We start from the raw sequence: 22658 nt of genomic DNA on the forward strand, positions 1-22658 counted from the left end.
TTAATAATTTTTAATTTTCATCTCTTTTTAATAGTTCAATTTTTGATTGTTGCTTGTATATTATTTCATTGTAATTTCAGTTTTTTTTTGTTTAATATAATTGATCTTTTTCAGCTAATCTTTTTAATTTTTATAGATTTTTTCTGGGATTTCAAATCAATTTATATCATATCAGACAATGGAAGTCCGAACTAATGAAAAATAGTCTCTCATATGAGAAACTGAGTAAACAGATACTTTTTACTGATTTTACAGTATACAATTTTTGTACCTGAGGTTCACTTGTTCTACATATGTTCTTCATATGAATCATCTTCGTAAATTACATTATATTCTTCAGCAATTATTATTCAGTTCATTCAGATTACAGTTTACTATTTTTATTTATATTATTTACTAGACTCACTTTTTTCAAAATATCAACTGATATTAACTACAAACTAACATGTGGATTATACCCAAAAGTTTCTATATAGTAAGGACTTCAAGAAATATTGTAACAAGGATCGCAGAACATAAAAGAAGTTTTGAGCTAAAGACCTATTCTAGCTATCTTTTAGATAAAGCCAAATTTCAACATGGACTACGATATTGTTATGTTATTCAATTTTTTTGAATGACCAACAGGAAGTTGAATATTACTGGAGTAATATTACAGGAAGGGGTCTTATCACACCTTCTTTGGAACATAGTTCTGGTCACCCTGATTAATTACCTCAAAAATAATGAATTCTACACAATTGCATATGCAGATGACATAGTTATCTTGCAGACTGGCAAATTTGTGAACATACTGTGTGATAGAGCGCAGGATAGGCTCAAATTAATAGAAACATGGTGTAAGGAACACTCACTGTCGATCAATTCCAAGAAGACTGAAATGGTCCTTTTCACCAGGAAAAGAAGTTTATCGGGCTTAAAACCTCCCGAAATCTTCAAAAATAAAGTAAACTTCTCTAAAGAGGTGAAACACCTTGGTACTACCCTCGACAGGAAGCTAACATGGAACTCTCACCTACAGAGTAGAGCAAACAGAGCATGAGAACAACACCAACCGCGGCAATGGAATTAATTACTGGTCTGACCCCGTGGACCTGTACGTTAAGGAGGTTGCGTTAATGGGTCAATTGAGGGTAAGCCTATGGTGAGAAGCACTTACTATGCAATCTCTGCTGCAGGCACCCAGTAATGCAATTGATCCCAAGTTCGTGTTTAATAAACCCTACAAAATACAAATAAAACAGAACACAGAGTCAGATGCTGCAAATGCACAGACGGCTCAAAAACCAAAGAAGGCTCAGGACATGGAGTTTACTCTAGATCACTAAGCCTAAGGATTAAGTGGGGAATGGGAAAAAATACCAGCGTTGTTCAAACAGAATTGGCTTGTATCTCAATCGCCACAAAAAAAAAATAACCAGAAAAGGAATTTCTGGCAAAAACATAACAATCTGCACTGATAGTAGACAAGCCCTATTAGCCTAGAACAGACGTGTTACCTCAGGGCTAGAACTAGAGTGCCACCAAGATTTAACCAAAGCCTCGGTAGACAATAACATTATCCTGAGGTGGGTTGAAAGGCACGCCAGATGTAAAGGTAATCGCATTGCCGACTCTTCTACAAGGAAGCGGCTGGACTAAGAATTTTAGATCCCAGTGACACCTATGGCTTGATAACTTCGACATTTGCGGAACTAGCCAAACGTCACACCCATACTCAATCCCTAAAGGGAAGGGATAGAATCAAAGGATGCAGTCTTGCCCGGATCACCCTGGGCGACTCTAGGAAGCTGGCGCAGAAGAAATATCTAGCGATGACCAGGAAAAACCTACGCTTAACAGTAGGATTTCTGACTGGCCACTGTCAACTAAAGAAACACCTTCATATTATGGGGTTGGCAGACACACCTCTATGCAGGATGTGTGAACAGGAAGATGAAACTGTCAGGCATGTCTTATGCGAGTGTCCGGAGTTATCGTCAATAAGAGAGTGTGTGTTCGGAGAGTCTTGACCTACAACATTTCAAACTATCTTTGAAAAGTTTCTCATCTGCCATGCCTCTTATTCACTAGACGAGTATAAAAAACGTAGCGACTAGGCAGTTTTGTTTCAATGTATTTTTAAAATGTGTTTATATTTAAATATTTTTTTTTATTCTTATTATTCTTAATCAATTTGTAACGACTAGAATGTTTGTGATATTCTTAATATTTATATAATGAGAATTTTTCCCTCTTTATGTGTGACTTATCTCATATTGTGAAGCAACCATAAGAGATTGAATAAATATCTATCTATCTATCTATAAAGGAGATGTCTCCTAGTGACCTGTCCATCTTCCCGGAAAGGACAGGATGGACGATGACCTAGGAGAACAACTCTTCGGGAGGATGTACAATGGCCTAAGTGCTGTAGGCCTATGCTCACCCTCCCTACTCTACAGATACAGATTACTGGAGTTTCATCGCAACACCAAACCGTTATTTTGAGATAACACTTCAGTAATATTCACTACTACAATAAAGGTTCCAAACTGCATCACAAGAACAGGAAGTTATTCATTTACCGCCATTGAAATTGTTCTCATAAAATGTCAATAATTTACATATTCAGATATTAACTGTTTTCCTGAAAATAATATTGTATTAATTTTGTTTTGTAGATCTACCTGAATTATTCATTTATCTAATTGAGTTTTGACATGCAGCCGAATTTGTTTCACACCACTTTAATACCGAATATTACATCGTCATGGTGGATATTCTTCATAAGAAATAATATCACAATAAAACTGCTCCTACATACCATAACTGCAAAAGTCTTCTCGACGCAGGTTTCAAAATAAGTTGGCGTCATCAGGAGATGAACTGAATTAGTGATTTGAGTAGTGTTTGTGTTTGATTTGATCTAAGCTAGATGTCCCATTTCCATCTTTCAGCAAAATATATTAAATAGTAAAATGAATTGTGAACTTAGCAAAGTAGTTTCTACTAGATGCTGTTCTTGGCCTGTTTATCATGCGGCAAATATTTTTTTGTGGTACTGAAAAGTTGAACATTATATTCTTACCCCAAGAATATAAGACCACATGATAGATATGATTATAAGAGTCCCAAATATAACAGTTGAAGAAAGTTGATGAAAGTTTTATAAAATATATCTCATGAAAAGGCACAATTACTATTATTAAAAATATTTGATTACATCACTTTACCTTACCATTCAGAGACGATATGATCAATCGGAGGCAGTCCTCACTGTCATTGGTATTTTTGACAATGAGAGCATTGAGAAGGTCTTTCATGGATGTTACTTGTTTTTTCGTTGCCAGATATCTACCTCTTGAAGTATTGGGATGAGTACATGCATGCCTCAAAGTGTATAAGGGGTCCAGCAGCTACAAAATCAAACCTAGATATTTAACAATATGAAGCACAACTGGCAGAACTTAAAAATCGAAAACTTATAGAAATCTCTTTATGAAAAAACTAGTTTAGAGAGTAATAAATTCATTTTCAAAATCTGCAGTAGATTCAATAGTAAAGAATCTACACTGATATACAGAGTATAATGAAAGTTTACAAAAAGCCATAATTTGTCCTGTGCTACAAAATTAAACCAAGATATTTAACAATATGAAGCACAACTGGCAGAACTTAAAGATCGAAAACTTATAGAAGTCTCTCTATGGAGAAACTAGCTTAGTGAGTAATAAATCAATTTTTAAAATCTGCAGTAGATTCACTACTGAAGAATCTATACCGATATACATAGTATAATGAAAGTTTACAAAAAGCCATAATTTGTCCTGTGCTACAAAATTAAACCAAGATATTTAACAATATGAAGCACAACTGACAGAACTTAAACATCGAAAACTTATAGAAATTTCTCTATCGAAAAACTAGTTAGTGAGTAATAAATTCATTTTCAAAATCTGCAGTAGATTCGATACCAACGAATCTACACTGATATACATACTATAACAAAAGTTTACAAAAAGCCATAATTTGTCCTGTGCTACAAAATTAAACCAAGATATTTAACAATATGAAGCACAACTGGCAGAACTTGAAGATCGAAAACTTATAGAAGTCTCTCTATGGAGAAACTAGCTTAGTGAGTAATAAATCAATTTTTAAAATCTGCAGCAGATTCACTAATGAAGAATCTACACCGATATACATAGTATAATGAAAGTTTACAAAAAGCCATAATTTGTCCTGTGCTACAAAATTAAACCGAGATATTTAACAATATGAAGCACAACTGACAGAACTTAAAGATCGAAAACTTATAGAAATCTCTCTATGGAAAAACTAGTTTAGTGAGTAATAAATTCATTTTCAAAATCTGCAGTAGATTCAATACCAACGAATCTACACTGATATACAGAGTATAACAAAAGTTTACAAAAAGCCATAATTTGTCCTGTGCTACAAAATTAAACCAAGATATTTAACAATATGAAGCACAACTGGCAGAACTTAAAGATCGAAAACTTATAGAATTCTCTCTATGGAGAAACTAGCTTAGTGAGTAATAAATCAATTTTTAAAATCTGCAGTAGATTCACTAATGAAGAATCTACATAGTATAATGAAAGTTTACAAAAAGCCATAATTTGTCCTGTGCTACAAAATTAAACCAAGATATTTAACAATATGAAGCACAACTGGCAGAACTTAAAGATCGAAAACTTATAGAAGTCTCTCTATGGAGAAACTAGCTTAGTGAGTAATAAATCAATTTTTAAAATCTGCAGTAGATTCACTACTGAAGAATCTATACCGATATACATAGTATAATGAAAGTTTACAAAAAGCCATAATTTGTCCTGTGCTACAAAATCAAACCAAGATATTTAACAATATGAAGCACAACTGACAGAACTTAAAGATTGAAAACTTATAGAAATCTCTCTATGGAGAAACTAGCTTAGTGCGTGCCGACTCCATTTTCAAAATCTGAAGTGAATTCAATAGTAAAGAATCTACACAGTTATACAGAGTATGTTTAGTTCATTCCAAACGTAGATACGGTTATTGGGGTGGAGTGAAAAACATTTTTTATTGATATAGTCTATGAATATATTCTGTACCGTTTCAAGTTTTTTCATGTAAATATCGTATCAAGGGTTTCATATTACAGAGCCATAACTTAGAACACTATTGACGTATGACATATAGAGAATACGGAAAGTATTCCCAACAAGTTCTCATTACGAAACCTAACATTTTGTGAGCCTTTTTAGAAACGTAGAAAATATGTTTATAGAAAAGCATTTTAGAATCAAATATTATTCCTAAGTCCGTTACAGTTTGTAAGTGACAAGAAGATATTTGATATGAGTGATTTACATTGTTTTTTCCCATCCAAACAAAATGTGGTAACACTTTTCAAAGTTCAGATACAGACTATTCACCTCACAGTAATCATAAAAGGTATTGATATCCTGCTGTATAAGCGTGATATCGTTAACATCAGAAATTGAATGGTATATTTTTAGATCATCCGCATACATTAGAAAATTGGCGAATTAAAAGCATTGGGATATATCATTGATATAGATATTAAATAGGAGTGGCCTTAGATGTGATCCTTGAGGCACTCCGGAGGTAATTAGGCGATATTCTGATTTGTGTTTACCGACTGTTACCAGTTGACAATGATCAGTCACATAAGATTCGAACCCGTTCAACAGATTGCCATTTACTCCGACTCCAGCGAGCTTCTGTAGCAGAACTGAGTGATGGATTTTGTTAAAGGACTTGCTGAAGTTGATTTCTACATTTTTATGTATAAAGGACATTATACCAACCTTTTTAAGTGTGCTTCTATCCAGTCTATCTAAGAGCAAAGTTAAATCAAACTTTGACACCTTCGACAGAAAATCACTGCAGATAAGTTCATGCTCTCTTCGGTAAAAATATTTCTCAACTGCCGAAAATTCCAATAAATGCTCTCTGTACGTTTGTTTTGGAATATTTATCTGAAAATTCATAAAAATTCAATGCCATTTATTCGAGTGGAGGGAATAGTGGAAATTACCTGATCTAAAACGTCTTTCTTAGACGTCCTCCACAGCACCTTGGACAAAAATTCAAGCATCGGTTTATCGTTACCTTTCACATAGGGCTCATACAATATTTTGTTCCAAGTAGTGAGGTCGTTGAATGGAGTAATTTGTATATAATCGATGAGTCCATACAGATCTAGGAAGAACAGTTCAAAAATAATAATCAGCATTCACCAACCCAATATTGTTTCATAAAAATTGCGTCACTGAAATCTTTGATAACAAATGACGAGTTGATTTGACACGGAATATACTGAAGCATTTGATAAATCCAATCACTCCCTGTCGATAGCTGATTTCCACGTTTATGGTATTACAGGAAATATTTCAAACTGAAATCAAAGCTATTTGTCAAACCGTACTCAAATTGTCAAAATCGATAATTTAGTTTCCAAAACAGTTGGTAACATCTGCAACTCTTCAAGTAACTCACTCCGAACCCTTTCTTTTCAATTCATTCATAATTGACATTAAATCGTGTTTTAGCAATGCTTCTTTCCTATCGTTGCTTTCCAATCTTTTGTTAAATATAAGAAAATACTATCAGAATACTTTGTGTTAGAATGCATCAATCATAAGTTTCACTTAATAATAATAATAATAATAATAATATAATATTTATTTACCAAGATTTCAAATCAATTTTACAATATATATATATATATATATATATATATATATATATATATATATATATATATATATATATATATATATAAATATAACAATGGTGAATGAATAAAAGAAAGGAAGACCCACAAAAGTAAAACTTGTGCGTGGACAGAATATTAAAATGTGTAAAGTAAAACAATAATAATGATGATTCATATAGAGAACACTCGTAAGTTGGACAAAATTATATTAACAATGTAATAGTACTAATACTTATTGTTGTGAATATAAGTTTCTGTATCATTCTAAGTACAATAATGGATATCAGTTTCTTCGATGATTTCCATGAATAAACAGGGAGACCCACAGAAACCTAGGTTGTGCGTGGGGTTTTGTCCTGTTTATTCATAAATTTTGTTGTTTAATGTAGAGGTATTTTATAATTTTTTCAATATTGTAGTCAACATAGGGGAAATAACCCTTTAATTTTCAACTAATTGTTCTGTACTCTTAATATATCGTGAATTACTTTTTTGTCTAGATTAAATGTGTACGATTTTAGTTTTTTTCTGATTAAAGTGATAGAGTTGATGTGAGTGATGAGATCCTTTAAACTTTTATGTGAGAAGTTGAAAACCCGAGGTGCGAGGTAAGTATAACATCGTTGTCCTACCGCTTTTTTTGAGGATTTCGTACGAATATCAGAATTGCTTTTTTGTCTTGTTGTGTATTTATGTTCTAGTGTTTTCAGTTCATGTTTGTTTCTGTATAGGTTAACTAAAATGCTATAAAAAAATGATTGTTTCAAATCGAAGCATTTCGATTCTTTATATAATTCGTCTGTAGGATACCTATATGGTCTCTTGAATATTATTTTTAGGAATCTTTTTTGCAAAATTTCAATTTTTTTCAGGTGGATATCTGCTATGCCTCACCACCCTAATATCCCATATTGTAATCTTGATTCTATTAATGCGTGGTACAGAACCTTCATATGGTGAGTATTTAATATTTTCACCAAATATTTGAATTGTGGGAGCATGTACCTTAGAGTATTAACGATATTCTGAGCGTGTATATCCCATCTCAAGTGTCGATCTAATGTTATTCCCAAATATTTAAAACTAATTGTGGAATGTATAAGTTCAATTGTATCATTTCTTTGAATTAAAATCGTTTCATACTGAGGTAGATTGTTTTTGTAGATGGCAAATGGCATAAACTTGGTCTTGTCATAGTTTACTGTGAGGTAATTCTGCTCAAACCATTTCAACACACTTTCAAAATCTAACTCGATTTTGCTTTTCAGGTTGTTCCATGAATCATCTTTGTATAACACAACTGTGTTGTCAGCAAAGCTGTAGATTTCTCCTCCACACTTCAGGGTAAATAGTTTATTCACATAAATAGTGAAGAGAATGGGTCCTAAGACGGTACCTTGTGGTACTCCACATGTGATTATCTGTTGAGTGCTTATTTTGTCTTTAATTTGTACTGACTGTTTCCTATTTGATAAGTAATTTCTGAATAATTTGAGCACGATACCCCTAAATCCTAATTTCTCCAAGGCACCTAGAAGCAGTTCATGATTGACTATATCGAATGCCTTGGAGAGATCGAGAAATATACCAATTGTCATTAATCCGTCTTCCATACCTTCGTATATTTTTGATGTGATTTTCGCTATTGCATCCTGGGTGGATTTTCCCTGTCTGAACCCATACTGTCTATCTGAGATCATTTGATATTTATCCAGATATTGTGTCATTCGACCTTTTATTATTTTTTCAAAAATTTTTGTTATATTCGTTATGAGTGACACGGGTCTATAGTTCTCCGGTTTTGTCTTTTCTCCTTTTTTGAAGAGAGGTTTTACAATGCTCAGTTTGAAGTGTGAAGGACAAATTCCCGTAGAGAATATTCTATTGATCAGATGTGCCAATGGAGTTGAGACTTCTTGTGATATTCTTTTGAGCGTTTCGGCGGTGATCGAATCGTACCCGAGAGTTTTTCCATTTTTTAGTGAATCAATTGTTGTCTTGATTTCTTTTTCCGTAGTGGGTGTCAGAAAGAACGAATTTGGGACTGGTTCTCTTTCAGGTGTGGGTTCAAGTGAGGGTGTTATATTTTCTGCTAGAGTTTTCCCTACATTTATGAAATAGTTGTTGAATATTTCAGTCATCTCCTGTTCATCTTCGACTATATTTTTATTTTTTGATTCAATTTTCGATATCTCTTGTTTTGGATGGGAGTTGTGTAGAGTTTTCACAGTGTTCCATAATGTTTTCGTGTTATTTTGATTTTTTTCTATCTTTTTGACATATTACTTTTTTTTGTAGTTTCTATCAGCCTGTTCAGTTATCAGTTCAGTTATCATATCGATGATAAACCTATCCAAAAAATAGATGAAATACGTGATGAAATTGATATTTCACCACTTATTACAGGAATGAAGACTTTCAAGGCTGGCGTCAATGTTTTGGTTGGTTTCAGGGTTTTCACTATATGATTTTCCTTAGTTATAATCTACAAACATGTCAACTGCAACTGCGGAAGATGACTGAAGATGACTGCCGCAGTTTGAGTTGAAACGTTTGGAGATTATAACCAAAGATCACGGCAAAACCCGGAAACCAATCACCCCTTATTATATCTTGGTCATGAAAAATGCTGAGTTTTTTAATATGCTTATCATTGGGGTTTTCCATTTGTACAATGAAACTTCTGTACTGCTGTCTTGAAAGATCTCTTCTCAACTATAAACCAGCTAGTTCTTCACAATTTTCATTTCAGGTAATATGAATTGTTGTTGAAAGTTTGGGTTAGTTTTTTTGTGAAACGAACAAAACCATCTGTCTCACTATATATACCTTTCATATTCTGGTGAACAGAATACCAGGAAGATTTGCAAATGGATTCAGGAATAGTCATATTTGGAACAACATCACAATCTTCTTAAAATCAATTCATTCAATTGGTAGATATATATTTTTCAGTTTTAATTCAATAGTCATTCTATAAAAATGCAAATTAAATTTTTTTAAATAATCTGAATATATACCTGATATATTTTTAGATATAGGTGTTCCGGTGACAGCCCATCTATGGACGGCATTAATTTTTCCTGCCATTTCAGACACCATGCGACCTGGAGTGTCTACGGTTTGAGCTTCATCCAAACAAAGTCGCCACCATTTAATTCTGGTAAGTGGACTCCCCTGAGGGGAATATTTTCTTTCCCTTCTCAAATTAATTGCCTGAAATTTCGAACAAGAATATTATGAACATATTCAAAAAGTAATTAGATATGAAAAAAGATTTTCAGTTTTCTACTTCTCCATTATTATACAAAAAATGTGGGAAACATCCGAAAATCACTCACATTTTTTTGTATAATTATGGAGAAGTGGTAAGAAGAAAAGCTTTTTGATATAAACTAATCTCCCCTAAAAATATTTCATTTTCAATTCGAAAGTAATCAGATATTTTTACTAAATAAATCAATTCAACTAGGCATTGATGCAAGTAAATGATATAAAATTTGATGAAAGGGGTAAAAAATTGCCAGGGACGATGTCAGGTGATAAATTTTGCAAAGTTCAAAGCTCATTCCATGCTGGATTATTTTTTAGTAGAACATAGACATCACAGAGTAGAATAATTGTCAACCAGATATTTTTCTCAAGAGAACTTATCTAGTTGAAATTGGGATGATTCTGCAACGTTACATGGTTGGTGGGCTGTGAAAAGCCATGATGCTCCCTACGAGGCTCAGGGAGTTATTAACATATCCTTCCTTGAACACGAGGATAATGACCAGAGTACTTGATGCCATTGACACCAAAAAAACATGTTTTTTTTTATATTCGATGGTAAATTTTTTATTATTATAGATATATATTGTTTGCTGCATACCAAAACATTACTCAGCAAATACGTTAAATTTGATATTTCCAGAATAACATTTTAGGTTACAAAGCGATGTCACCTCACCAGATCATAGAGATATATGCTAGGTTGAGATGTTACACTGCGATTCATCACACACACGTAACAATTGCAATGTTAAAAGACGTACATATTCTTCATGTTGTCATGGAGACATCGAAAAACATTCATATTTTTTAATAATTTTGTAGGTGTATCTGTGCCTGCCACGAAAAAAAAATTAATTCGAAATTGAAACGTGAATTTAAAGAGTTTCTTTTTCCAATCATGAGATAGCAAAATTTTGTTGAAGTTATCAAATATAACCAAACTTTCCATTTAAATGGCCCATTGTAGCAAAGCCACTGATCTTCGAACATCCCATTCAACAACCCAGCAATGGTACCAGTACTATGTGCAGGGACTCCATCCATCTGATACCATAACTTGAAACGGTATTGTTCAGAAACATGCCTTATGGATTCACCAACCACATTCCTAATTATATGCGAATATCTATCGCTATTCAAATTCTCTTCATAAAGATATAAACATAAAATTTGGTCTTCCTTTATAGCGCAAAAAAAATTAAAACTCCATGAATCCTGGAAGTTGTGCTGGCGAACGAACTTTGGATTTTCTGCTGCTCAAAAATGAGTATTATGGCGATTGTACATACCATTCTTCTTGGCAAATTTGGCTTCATCTTTCCATATCATGAATTCAGGGTCCTCCTGTATCTTGATAAGAAACCATTCGCAGAATTCCACTCGTGCGGTAAGCCGTGAGGTTTCAGATTTTGAACCTGGTGATATTTAAAGGGACGCCACTTATGTTTGATTGAAATCCGGTTTATTGACGAATATAAAATTTTAAGTGACTTTTCTGCGTCTTTCAACGAATTTTCTGGATAAGCTGTGAAGAAGGCCAAAACTAAAATTTCGATGTCCTCATTGTTTACGAGTGTTTTTTTTTTGTTGACGACAGACGAAAAAGATCCGAAATCACGGCAGTTTCTTAGAAGTCTTCTCAGAATATTTTTATTGGGTCTTTGTAGATTAGGAAATATTTCTGCATAAACACGACAAGTTCTGTCCATTATCTTATTACATTCACCATGAATGATTATTAAATTCAGGAAATCTTCATTAGAATACCCCAAACAAGAGATTTTGCACACAAATAGTAAACTACGAAATACACGCCAATTATATCGCATCAAATTTTCATATTTGTTGTAACTTAATTTGTTTTCAAAGCTTTCTTGGTTTGGTATTGCTTCGAATGATTTACATTTCAAATATTTCCCAAAATCGGATATATCTTACCAGGGATGTATTTTAGGTATAGGACATTCTTCATGAATTTGATATCTATTTTTCGTAATATCCAAAAATAATAGAATAGTGTATGGTTTCCATTTTAAAAAATCGTGGTTCATCAGTTTTCTCGATGTTGTTTTAGGTGGAAATTTCGACCACTCTGTAATGAATTATTTTCGAAAGACCCTGTATACAGTTACAGTATTCATTCTAAAAGTGGATGAATATAATTTTTTGTGAATAATAGTATAAGTATAAAGAATATGAATGAAATTCTTAATTGATTTGGCACAGCACCGTGGCAAAAAATCCTGTCATAGCGATATTTCAAATAACTTATTATAGTGATATCAAATCAAATCCATTATATTTTTTTCAAACAACATTGTATAAATATTACTGGAGTTTTTTCCCAACACCAAATCGTTATTTTCAACACCTCGACACGTGTTTCAACCACCAAGTGTTCATCGTCAAGAGGAAGATAAAACTGTTTTATCTTCCGTGGAAGAGTGTAAATCTCCATTGTATAGATAAGAATGCTTATTTTTGAAAACGTATACACACATACAGGCTCGTACAGATGAGAATGTTGTAATTTTTGAAGAGATTACGACATGAGTAGTCACTTTTGACTCCAGCTATACATCTTATGATTTTTTTTTTTGAGAAGATATTGTAAATTTCGTCAATTGAGTGGAACAACAGTACATCTCTGTGACTTAGATGTGACACTGCATGACACCATGATAGATTTTCTCCAAAAAATACATTATTATTTTCTTTTACTTTTATGGAATATAATATATATTTGATAATCAAAATGCGATTTCTTTGAATCTACTTACTTTTACTCCCTTTGGAAATAATTATAAGAAATTTTTTCCAAGATAAAATAATAGACTTATCAAGGCAAATGAATTTGCCAAGTATTTATTTTTAGGAGGCAAATTTAAATTCTGCTTTCCTATTTCTAATAATCTTTCAGATGTTTCAATTGTAGCACTTGCTTACTACGTCAACGTACAACATAAAACTTTGAAATCATCTTCACGAAAAAACTTAGTATTATCTTATCTTACCAGCGTTTATAAACTTGTGAAGTCACAGTGGTCACGTGTGAAATATTGGCGTTTTGAAACGAAATTTGGAACGGAATATAAAATAAATGATTTGACAATCAGTTGTATTGAAAAAATTGCAAATTTTGGGCTAAATAAGGTACATTCCTAGTGTAAATCTAACACATTGAGGAGTGAAATGTGACATGTAAATGTATATATAATGCATTGAATGGAACTATGTGTGAAGAATTTGAAAAAGTCACTTCCAAGGAGTGATATGAAATTTCTATAAATACCATACCTGAACATTTTCAGTAAGTCTCAGTTCATTTTGTAACACACTGTATGTCGTTATCACAATATCATACTCCTTCAGCTGAGTGGGATAAACAGGAGTGAGATTGCAACCATCGTATTGCAAAACCTTCAGTTTTCCTCTAATGTGCTTGCAAATTTCTCTTGACCACTGAGATCTAAGGGTCAGAGGAGTGACAATCAATGTAGCTCCGCATTCCAATAGGGGTTCGTCCATCCAACATTGAGGGCAGAGGTACCTCCCCAAGGATTTGTTATATCCCAAGCATTCACGGTGTTGGTATTTGCCACAACAGTCACACTCGATGATCCCATCTTCTGACCTGCTTCCGCAAATGCACTGAATCGAAACCCTATCTTCATCTACTGCAGATGATGATGTTGTGCTAACATCTGACAAAATACTATCATACCACATCTTTAGAGCTACGTAAGTGGACGATTTTTTACTTGACGTTTTTACCCAATTGTTAGGAATTTTCAACTTCTTGGAACGATCATGGAGAATAGAGCTTGCTTCTTCTTCTTCATCAACAGGCATTTTGCGTTTCTGTAATTGTTTCACTACGACTGGCTTTAAATCGGTTGCAGAATCTTTTTGCTCAATTTCATGAGAAACTTGATTTTTCGGATTCAGTAGTATGCAAGCCAGAACTTCAACTGTTTTCCCCAGACCCATTTCATCGGCAAGAATACCTCCCTGACTGGATTTAGCGATCACAGGTCTTTCTAGAGTTACATACCCGCTGTATTTGTCAAGGTATATGGTTAAATCAGATTTTAATAACAACGGAGTATAAAGAGGTTGCAGCTGATCTGAAATGAAAGTGGAAATTAGGTTTGATGAAACGTTGAAAATAATACAGCAGATATTTCAATATTAAGTGTAATTGTTTTTGACAAAAGTATTATGATGACTCTATAATATATAAAAAATGCTAGAAGTAATTAATAAAAACAAAAAAAAATAATGTACTTATTACATCAGATACAGATAAGAGTGAAATAAGGTTATTAAATACCTAAAACTATAACAATAAACTGAATTTGGGAAAATTTGTGGGAAATTAAGTGAATTCATGTGCATGTTTTATATCCTGAGGAATTGTTTAGCAAAAAATACTACCATAAATATATATAAGGCCCTAGTTGAGTCTATTTTGACAACCAGTCATCAAAATTCTAAAAAGAGAAAATCACTGTATAGAGTGAGACCCCCCCTTTTCATTAAAAAAAGTTAACAGCGCCCTGTACGCCGCAAGTGAGGTCACACTATTGGCTATTTATCAAATTGTACTAAAAATGATTCCTTTTCGCAAAAATTTTGTCCGACTCTGATTTTTTGCCCCGCTCGAAAGATATTTGTGTCCTGACTGTATACCTACACATATCTAGTTACCCATTAAAATTAGAAAATTTGTCTGCAGTGAAACATTTCACAACCATATATTTAGGAGAATTTTATCCAAGCTTAGTTTTGAGATATTCCACGTAGAACGAAATTTGATGACTTCACTATTGATTCTTCAGATGAAATTGTAAATAGTTTTGCAAATTTTTTCCACAGTACATATTCACAGTCTGCAGTTGATGAAAATACTTTGCATCCATGCTTATTACATTCCAATTGTTTTTATAATAATATAAGCTTTGAAAACATCAGCGAAAAGGAAATCTTGATTGCAGCACGTAAACTAAAAATAGTTCACTTCTAGTCCTGATAAGATACCATCCTTTTTGATCAAATATTACATCTGTGTCTATTCCTTGAAGCACTTTTCAATCATGAAAATAATGCTTTTCCTGAGATATCAACGAGTTTGTCCCATTTTAAAGTCTGGAGATCCATCTGATATTAGGAATCATCGTCCTATTTCAATCCTATCAAACTATAATCTCGTACATTGCTCAGTTCATATCATATATCCGCAACAACATGGATTTATGTCTAACAGTTAGTGTGTTAGTGATGTCTTAGATAATCGTGGTCAAGTTGATGTGATATACACTGATCTTGCTAAAGCATTTGATCAACTTAATCACATGATTCTTAGTCAAAAAGTCCACCAATTTGGTTTCTATAATTCAGCAGTACTTTTCATTAAATTACACCTACTTCAGCTATGATTCTTTATATTACAATCCTTCATCTAGAGTACCTCAGGAATCGAATCTCGGACGACTTCTATTCGTATTATTTATTAATGACCTTAGTAATTATGCTGATTGTAATAAGTGATTTTTTGCAGATGATTTTTTATTTTATTATATTATATTTTTGTTCATTTTATCAAATTGTAACTTTGTAGTTATGACCACCTATATGTCTTTTTTACCATACCATAAATGGTTTTTATCTGTTGGGTAATAAAGGCTGTTATTATTATTTAAGTATGGATGGAATAAAGCATTTCTACATCTAGTTCTACATATTAAAATAATAAAATAAGTTTTCTCAACACCATGTGGACATTAACTAATATCTTACCAAGTTCCATGGTATTATTTTTTTCACGAGAAAGCATCCATCTAACAGAATTCTCTTGATAGGGTCTTAATGAAGGCTTAAGATTTGGATGTAGGACACTCTCTCTTTCAAAATTAGCAAGGTCATTAGTTTTCCTCATGTGCCATAACTTTTCATATAACCCAACAATTTCTTTTCCTCCATGTCTATTTTCATTGATACTACTCTCTTCATCTATGGAAAATGTTAATATTATTCAAGTACTGCTTAGTGGAAACCAAAAATATTACCTTCAGTGGTATTTGTATCGATTTCATAAATTAATGAAAAAAGTGTTTTTATGCAATTTCCTATCCTACTATGAAACGTTGGCAGTGGTAATGCTTTGAAATACATTGATAAATACACTTTCTCATCTCGAACAGAAAAATCGAAACAAAAAATCTTCAAAGTGAACAAGTCTGAAAAATAAAATAAAATGATTTGAATACAATACATGAGTTTGTTCTTTAGATAACTTAGGGAAGAATGAAAATTGATAACAAAAGAAAGAATAATTCATTTCATGAAAAAATAGAAAGAGTATAACAATATATAAAAAAGTTCGACACTTGGAACATGCACAGATAGTAATAGTAAATATTAGTAAAAGCTATGAATTGGCGATGTGGTAGTATTCCCCACTCACGAGCCGTAGTAATGAGATGGAATCCTACTTTCCAAGAGAGATTTTTCTCGCAAGAATGTATCTATTTGAAGGTGGATTGATTCTGCTATGTTGAAGAAAGAAATTCTTTTGTATCAAGTTTCATTCATTTTCAAACAGACATAATTCAACTTTTCCAAATGTAAAACACTGAATTTTTTCTTTTGTATATAATGTTTCAACATTTCACTACGTTTTTTATCAGAGGTATACTATACGAAAAACTGATATTTTACAAATTATACTAAGTTTTAGTAATTGTTGTAACTACAAAAAAATGTATTTTCTTACGTTCACTTACTCAAAATTGTTTTTTGAATATTCAAACTAATCACTAGTACATTAGCATTTTTCATACCATCTAGTGATAGTAATCAGCGGTTTCAAAAGTAAGAAATGCGTAAAAAACCTAAAATATTTGTACTGCTTTTTTCTTTGAAAACCCAGTTATTCAAGACTGACATCAAAAAATGTATCTCGGAATTTATCAATAACGCCATGTTTTGAAGTTTCTTTCCTGTGTAGATTGAATTATTTTCATTATGAATTATATATTGGAAGATATGGTGCAAATGGTCTATGCTTTGAGGGAAAGTGACGGAAATCACCCAGTATGCGAGAAAATATCTTTAAAAAATAGTATTTATCAATATGACTGCAAAAAAATTGAGCAACTCCAACCCTGGCCTATTGGCCCTTATTTTGTTATTTTTAATTGTTTTTTGGATACGAGAGAAATAAACCAGGCTACATGCTTTCTACTGATATTTTCAGATTCTTCGAAACAATTAGCTACTGATTTGGCATCTGCAAGTGTGGTACTATTTATTTTCAGAGTTATACTATATGTTACTTTTTGTTTTCTGTCCAATTTTGTGTTAACTTCTTTCCAAATTGGTTTTGTTAGTGGCTTTGAAAATGTGTTCATTCGGGTTAGACCTTTTAGTTTAGTTTACTCTCAAAATGGATTTGCAAAAGAGAGAAACTTGAGAATAATTTTTTGTTTTATGCATTTCATGAAGATTATGCCAGTGGTTAAAACTATTCCACATAATAAACAAGTACCACTTACCTTTGAGAAAGTTGATGTCTTCATAGATTTTAATGATAACCATTGAAACCTTATCACATTCAAGGATTATTGTATCTAGTTCATCATTACCTCGATCATCATCATTCAAAATTTTGAATGAAACTCGACAATCTGTATATTCACTGGGGAAAATATTATTCGTTTCACCAATCAGTAGCTCCCCTATATAAAACTGTTTTTGTTCTGTTTTTGCAAGTTCAACATTGAAAAATCTGTTCATAGATTTTTTGATATGTGATTTTCGTTTGCGTTTTTTGGACACTGGTATATAATCTCTGTAATTACAGTTGTCTTCAATGGCAGCGATCTTATAAGGGATATTCTTCTGTCTACCCATTTTCAAAATGAATTACTGACAATACATTCCAGACTCAGTGGTTTGGGAGGTTAAAAGAATGGTACCCTTCAATTTAAAATGCTTTGTTTGAAGACATTTTTGCTTTACTCTAATTAAAAACCGTGAGTTCATTCATAAAATTTTTTTTATTTTAATATTTTATTTTATACTAGACTTTTCAATAACATAACCTCCCAACCTACAAACAAAAATAGAACCAGCCTAAAAGCAGTGACGTCATAATATGGACTGGCCTTTGAAGAGAGAACATTGACACAGAACACCCTAGTATTCTGTGACATCGACGCCAAGAACTATAAAAGAAGAGGTGCATTTACGTCACTCATACTGCCGCGAAAGGGTATAGCAGCCATAACCAACATCATAAATGCTATACTCAGATTGCAACACTTCCCGGACCCGTTCAAAAAGGCAATGGTAATCCAAATACCGAAGCCCAAGAAGAACCACCTGTTTCCAGCGAACCACCGGCCAATTAGCTTACTGCCATCCTGAAGAGACTGGAAGAACAAACTAGAGAGTTAGGGATCCTCCCCGACGAACAATTCGGTTTTAGATCAGAACACTCAACAGAGCTATAAGTCCTGAGGGTAGTGGACTTTGCGACAGAAGGCTTCAACCTTGGCAAAGGATACAATACCGGAGCTATCTTCTTAGACGTCTCCAAGGCGTTTGACAGAGTTTGGCATGACGGGCTACTGGCCAAGATGAGCGATTTTGGATACTCAAAACCAATGGAAAGATTAATTCAGTCTTTTCTAGCTGACAGGCGATGCCGCTGCAAAGTAGGAGACGAATTATCAACAGTTTGACTACTGGAGGCAGGAGTCCCGCAAGGTGCAGTCCTCTCGCCACACCTCTACTCCGTATATACGGCAGACGTGCCCAAGCCAGAGAACAACTTTAACAAGTTGGCGCTCTACGCGTTCGACACGGCCCTGTTGGCGAGATCTACGAGTCAAGCACACGTTACGAGATACCTTCAACAACAGGTAGACAGATTGGAGGAGTGGGCTAACCTGTGGAAAATCAGTATCAACCCTGACAAAAGTCAGGCGATACTGTTCACTCGCAGGTTCGTACAACCGGAAGGCAACGTCACCTTCAACGGACAAGAGATTCCGTGGACAAACAAAGCGACATATCTGGGGGTCATCCTAGACAAGAAACTAACATTCCAGGCCCACGTACAGCAGAGAAGAGGAATGGCCAGAAGACGCCTGGCGCCGATCATAGGAAGAAGCAGTAACATGACATTGAAAGTCAAGTTACTAATGATCAGAACGATTCTAATGCCAATAATACTGTATACATGCACTGCCTGGGGCCAGTGCGCACAGACATACAGAAAGAAGATCCAATCGTTTATGAATGCGAGCGTAAGGGCCGCTGTAAACGCACCTTATTATACACCCAATAGATTTATATACAGAGACCTAGACCTGGACACGCAATATGTGGACGTATATATGAGAGAACATGCAGAAAGCACGTTCGATAGAATCAGATCGCACTCAAATCCAGCGTTCCGCGATCTACACGATGCGTTAAATATAGATGACCCCAGATTCCGAGAAAGGGACAAACATCCCAGGCCGACTAAACAGAATAACAGACCGCCCCCGTTAGTCGCCGTCAGGCGGCTCAGGTAAGTATAACACTAATCAGATACACTCTCTTCTAGGTAGGTTCAGCGAAGAACACTTCGACCGCGATCGCGACTATAAAAATTTTTCTAGGATGCACTGTGAAACGCTCGATGCATAACACAAAGCCGCCGGATCCGATAAGAAAGTAAAAGCACCTAAAGGCTGTTGTATATTTCCTGAAAAATTTGGGATTTGATTTGTTAAATGATGCTGTGACGCATGGCCAATACATTGAGTGATCCGCAGTTGGAATATATGTAAAAGTGACATCTCGGCCAATCCATATTATCATGTCTATGTTTAAAATGCTTCCTTTCTTTCATTCTTCAATCATTCATAGCCTCCGTTTATAGCCTTGGTCACCAGAACAACCCAGCCTATATCTTCTTATTTCGTTTTTTACAGGGTGTATGATAATGATGACTTTACTTTCATTTAATAAAATATAAGGTGAATAGGCATTTGTCTTTCAAGAAATGATGAAAATCTATTTGTTATTAATGCTCTTTACAAATGACTCAATTTGGTGGAATTAGTTTTGAAATAGTAATTCAAGTGGTATCGCAGGATGGATACTCGATTGCAAGAACAATTCTATGATAGTTTGATTTTTTGTAGTGTTTTATTTTTGAGGAAAAAATGAAGAGACAAAATTTTTGAACTGAGATAAATTGTCTCAAATTCTGCCGAAATAGTAATATATATATATATATATATATATATATATATATATATATATATATATATATATATATATATAGGACAAATAGAAAACGAAAAAAAGTATTGCTCAAAAAAACGGATATTAACTGAAAAAAATTATTTTAATTTCGAAATACCTGAACACTAATTTACAGAACCAAAATATTTCGTGAGATAAGGCATTTGAGTTTCGAACCTGTATAATCGATGACGTCAGAGATACCAACATGACGTGAGTAGAAAACTATTCATTAAAATGTATCCCAGTGGAAAAATATTGATTATTTTATGTTTCATTATAAGTATGTCACGTTACTATGGAAACGTACTTTGATTTCGAATGTTTTTCTGCAGATAAAAATGTCTGCATTAACTTGTTTTGAATTTCTAATCCTCTTATCATTCAATTTCAATTTCACACAAGGTGAGTTTCAAATGAATTAATGAAATGTAAAATAAATCGTATGATATTTTGCACAGTGCTTTCAATCGATTGTTTCAAATGTATATCAATCAACAAGAGTTACAGACCGTGCGAAGATCCCTTTCATAACAATTATACCGCTGAAATTCTTCATTCGCCGTGTATGGGTGGCAGAAAAGGCAGAGATGGCGTTTTTCCAGCAACTTCCTGTATAAAGATAACGGGAGTATTTGGTGAGTATGAGGATTTTTTAACTCCAATGTCCCTTCAAAATAGTTCGGAATATCAAATACATAATTACTCCAAGCTAATGATCACACTTCAATTACATTAGAACAAAAACATTGTTTTTCGGCGCAGGTTTCACTAACCTAGGAAAATATTTTAGTCATCAGGAGATGACTAAAATATTTGAACAGTTATAGTAAACTCCTGATGATGCTAACTTGGTTAGTGCGTTGATGTAGACAGTGTTTTCGAAAGAAAACGCTACTTTCAGATGAACATTGAATTATAAAAAAACACTTTTTTCTATTTAGTCTTTAGTCCAAATATTCGTTATGGAATTGAATAAGATATCGTCACAGTATAGGTAACATGCTGTGATATCGTTCATAGGAACGCTACACATTATAAAATATGAAAAAGTAACGATAAAAAATTTGACTTGCATGACTATCGACGTCCTCAATGGGGAACTTTCAAGTTTCGTAAGATACTTATTGTATTACCTCATCAGCAACATTCTGGATAATATAACAAAATGAAGCAGTCATTTCATTCATAACATCAGAAATTTATGCCACGGATGAGTAAAATCTACTCATGTAGAAGACGTACTGACGTCGTGACGCGAATAGACTTCGAGAGTTGTTGACTACAACAGTCTTCCAACTCAATAATAGATAATTAAAAAAGTAATAGTTAATACATCTACAATGTTATATTTTCAGATGAAACTGAAGACGAGATTGTTCTGAGAGGTTGTGCTTTGGATAGTGGTGGTTTGACCGCAGACACCGAGTTAGTTAGAATGTCCCACTGTGGCGGATTTTACTACGACAATAAGTATTCATTGGAGTCTATTTAAAACTATATATGACTCCGCTCATTTTATATATATTTTCAGATATGTTCGAGGTTGTGTTCAAAGTTGCAATGACGCCGATGCCTGCAATATTTCACTAACACTGAAAACAAACACCATTTTTGACATGTACTTATATATTTTTTATGTTTTTGTCATGTTTTTCGAATAAATATAAAGTTAATAGCATATTATGATTGTTATTATTCACAAATGTTTCTACGAACTCCACCCCAACGATAGGCAACGAGAATATGTTCCAGTTTTGAAATATTCATATTTCAACTTGTAGTTACCATACACTCAACAAAGATTTGAAAATTACCTGGAATAAAACTTTGATTTTTTTCAATATGTGATAATATGTGAAGTCATATTCATCGGTATTTGATGAATAAATCGATTTTGCTTCTTTCAGTTCCTATTTTCACAAAAAGAGTTTGGCAATTGTCCCACCTGAAGTACCCAAAACTGAAATACCCTTTGTTTCCATTTATTATGACTTAATCGTTATTGATTATCTGAATTTTTGTTGCGAATTGCAAATCGCCAAATGATCTTTGCGAATTAACTATCGATGGTACTAAACTTGCTTTTCAAAAATACTTTTATTGTTATAATAATCAAAAATTATATAAATACAAAATACATGAAATCACACCTGTTTTTACTTTGAAGTATGAAATCTTACTTACTCGAGATGAGAAGCTTCGAAGATGTCTGCTACTGTACTGTCAGCATCTGGAACAGTGTGGTGGTACTGCTAGATCAGCGGTATATTGTCCTAGGTCTGTGCATGATAAACGAACATAGTTGAAATATTTGGTTGTGGTAATCTCCATGTATTCTATC

At 33.4% G+C, this 22658-nt stretch overlaps 2 protein-coding genes across 4 annotated transcripts in view; one reads left to right on the plus strand and one right to left on the minus strand.

The window, feature by feature from the left end:
• Window positions 1-18164, minus strand: part of LOC111511621 (E3 ubiquitin-protein ligase SHPRH) — a 37692-nt gene extending 19528 nt beyond the window's left edge. The window contains exons 1-8 of one of the 2 annotated variants that reach the window (XM_074177340.1): window positions 17566-18164; window positions 16078-16248; window positions 15809-16021; window positions 13307-14136; window positions 9754-9949; window positions 6053-6216; window positions 5823-5993; window positions 3216-3398 (exon numbers count right to left, since the gene is read on the minus strand). In XM_074177340.1, coding sequence (XP_074033441.1) covers window positions 3216-3398; window positions 5823-5993; window positions 6053-6216; window positions 9754-9949; window positions 13307-14136; window positions 15809-16021; window positions 16078-16248; window positions 17566-17923 — 2286 coding nt within the window. In that variant the 5' untranslated portion in view covers window positions 17924-18164. The remainder of the gene's footprint in view (window positions 1-3215; window positions 3399-5822; window positions 5994-6052; window positions 6217-9753; window positions 9950-13306; window positions 14137-15808; window positions 16022-16077; window positions 16249-17565) is intronic. The other variant, XM_074177339.1, reaches the window with a different exon arrangement.
• A 2279-nt stretch (window positions 18165-20443) lies between these two features.
• LOC111511628 (uncharacterized) lies at window positions 20444-21991 on the plus strand. Of its 2 annotated transcripts, none has more exons than XM_023167656.2 (4): window positions 20444-20719; window positions 20776-20952; window positions 21673-21787; window positions 21849-21991. In XM_023167656.2, the coding sequence occupies exons 1-4, from the start codon at window positions 20584-20586 to the stop codon at window positions 21976-21978; spliced, it is 558 nt and encodes a 185-aa protein (XP_023023424.2). In that variant the 5' UTR covers window positions 20444-20583; the 3' UTR covers window positions 21979-21991. The 2 variants fall into 2 exon arrangements, with proteins under 2 accessions (XP_023023424.2, XP_074033442.1); XM_074177341.1 differs by having other exon boundaries at window positions 20447-20719; window positions 20825-20952.
• Window positions 21992-22658: the final 667 nt, after the last annotated feature.

The sequence above is a fragment of the Leptinotarsa decemlineata genome, unplaced genomic scaffold (genome assembly GCF_025532065.1).
Source record: "Leptinotarsa decemlineata unplaced genomic scaffold, Ldec_3_MD MMD2_tig00002974_RagTag_RagTag, whole genome shotgun sequence".
Taxonomy (NCBI): Eukaryota; Metazoa; Arthropoda; class Insecta; order Coleoptera; family Chrysomelidae; genus Leptinotarsa; species Leptinotarsa decemlineata.

Excerpts from the sequence above, each read along its gene's own strand:
- LOC111511628 (XM_023167656.2), top strand. The coding sequence starts at position 20,584 with ATGTTTCATTATAAGTATGTCACGTTACTATGGAAACGTACTTTGATT. Across the intron at positions 20,953-21,672 it reads AAAGATAACGGGAGTATTTG|ATGAAACTGAAGACGAGATT; the intron begins GTGAGTATGAGG and ends TTATATTTTCAG. Across the intron at positions 21,788-21,848 it reads GGATTTTACTACGACAATAA|ATATGTTCGAGGTTGTGTTC; the intron begins GTATTCATTGGA and ends ATATATTTTCAG.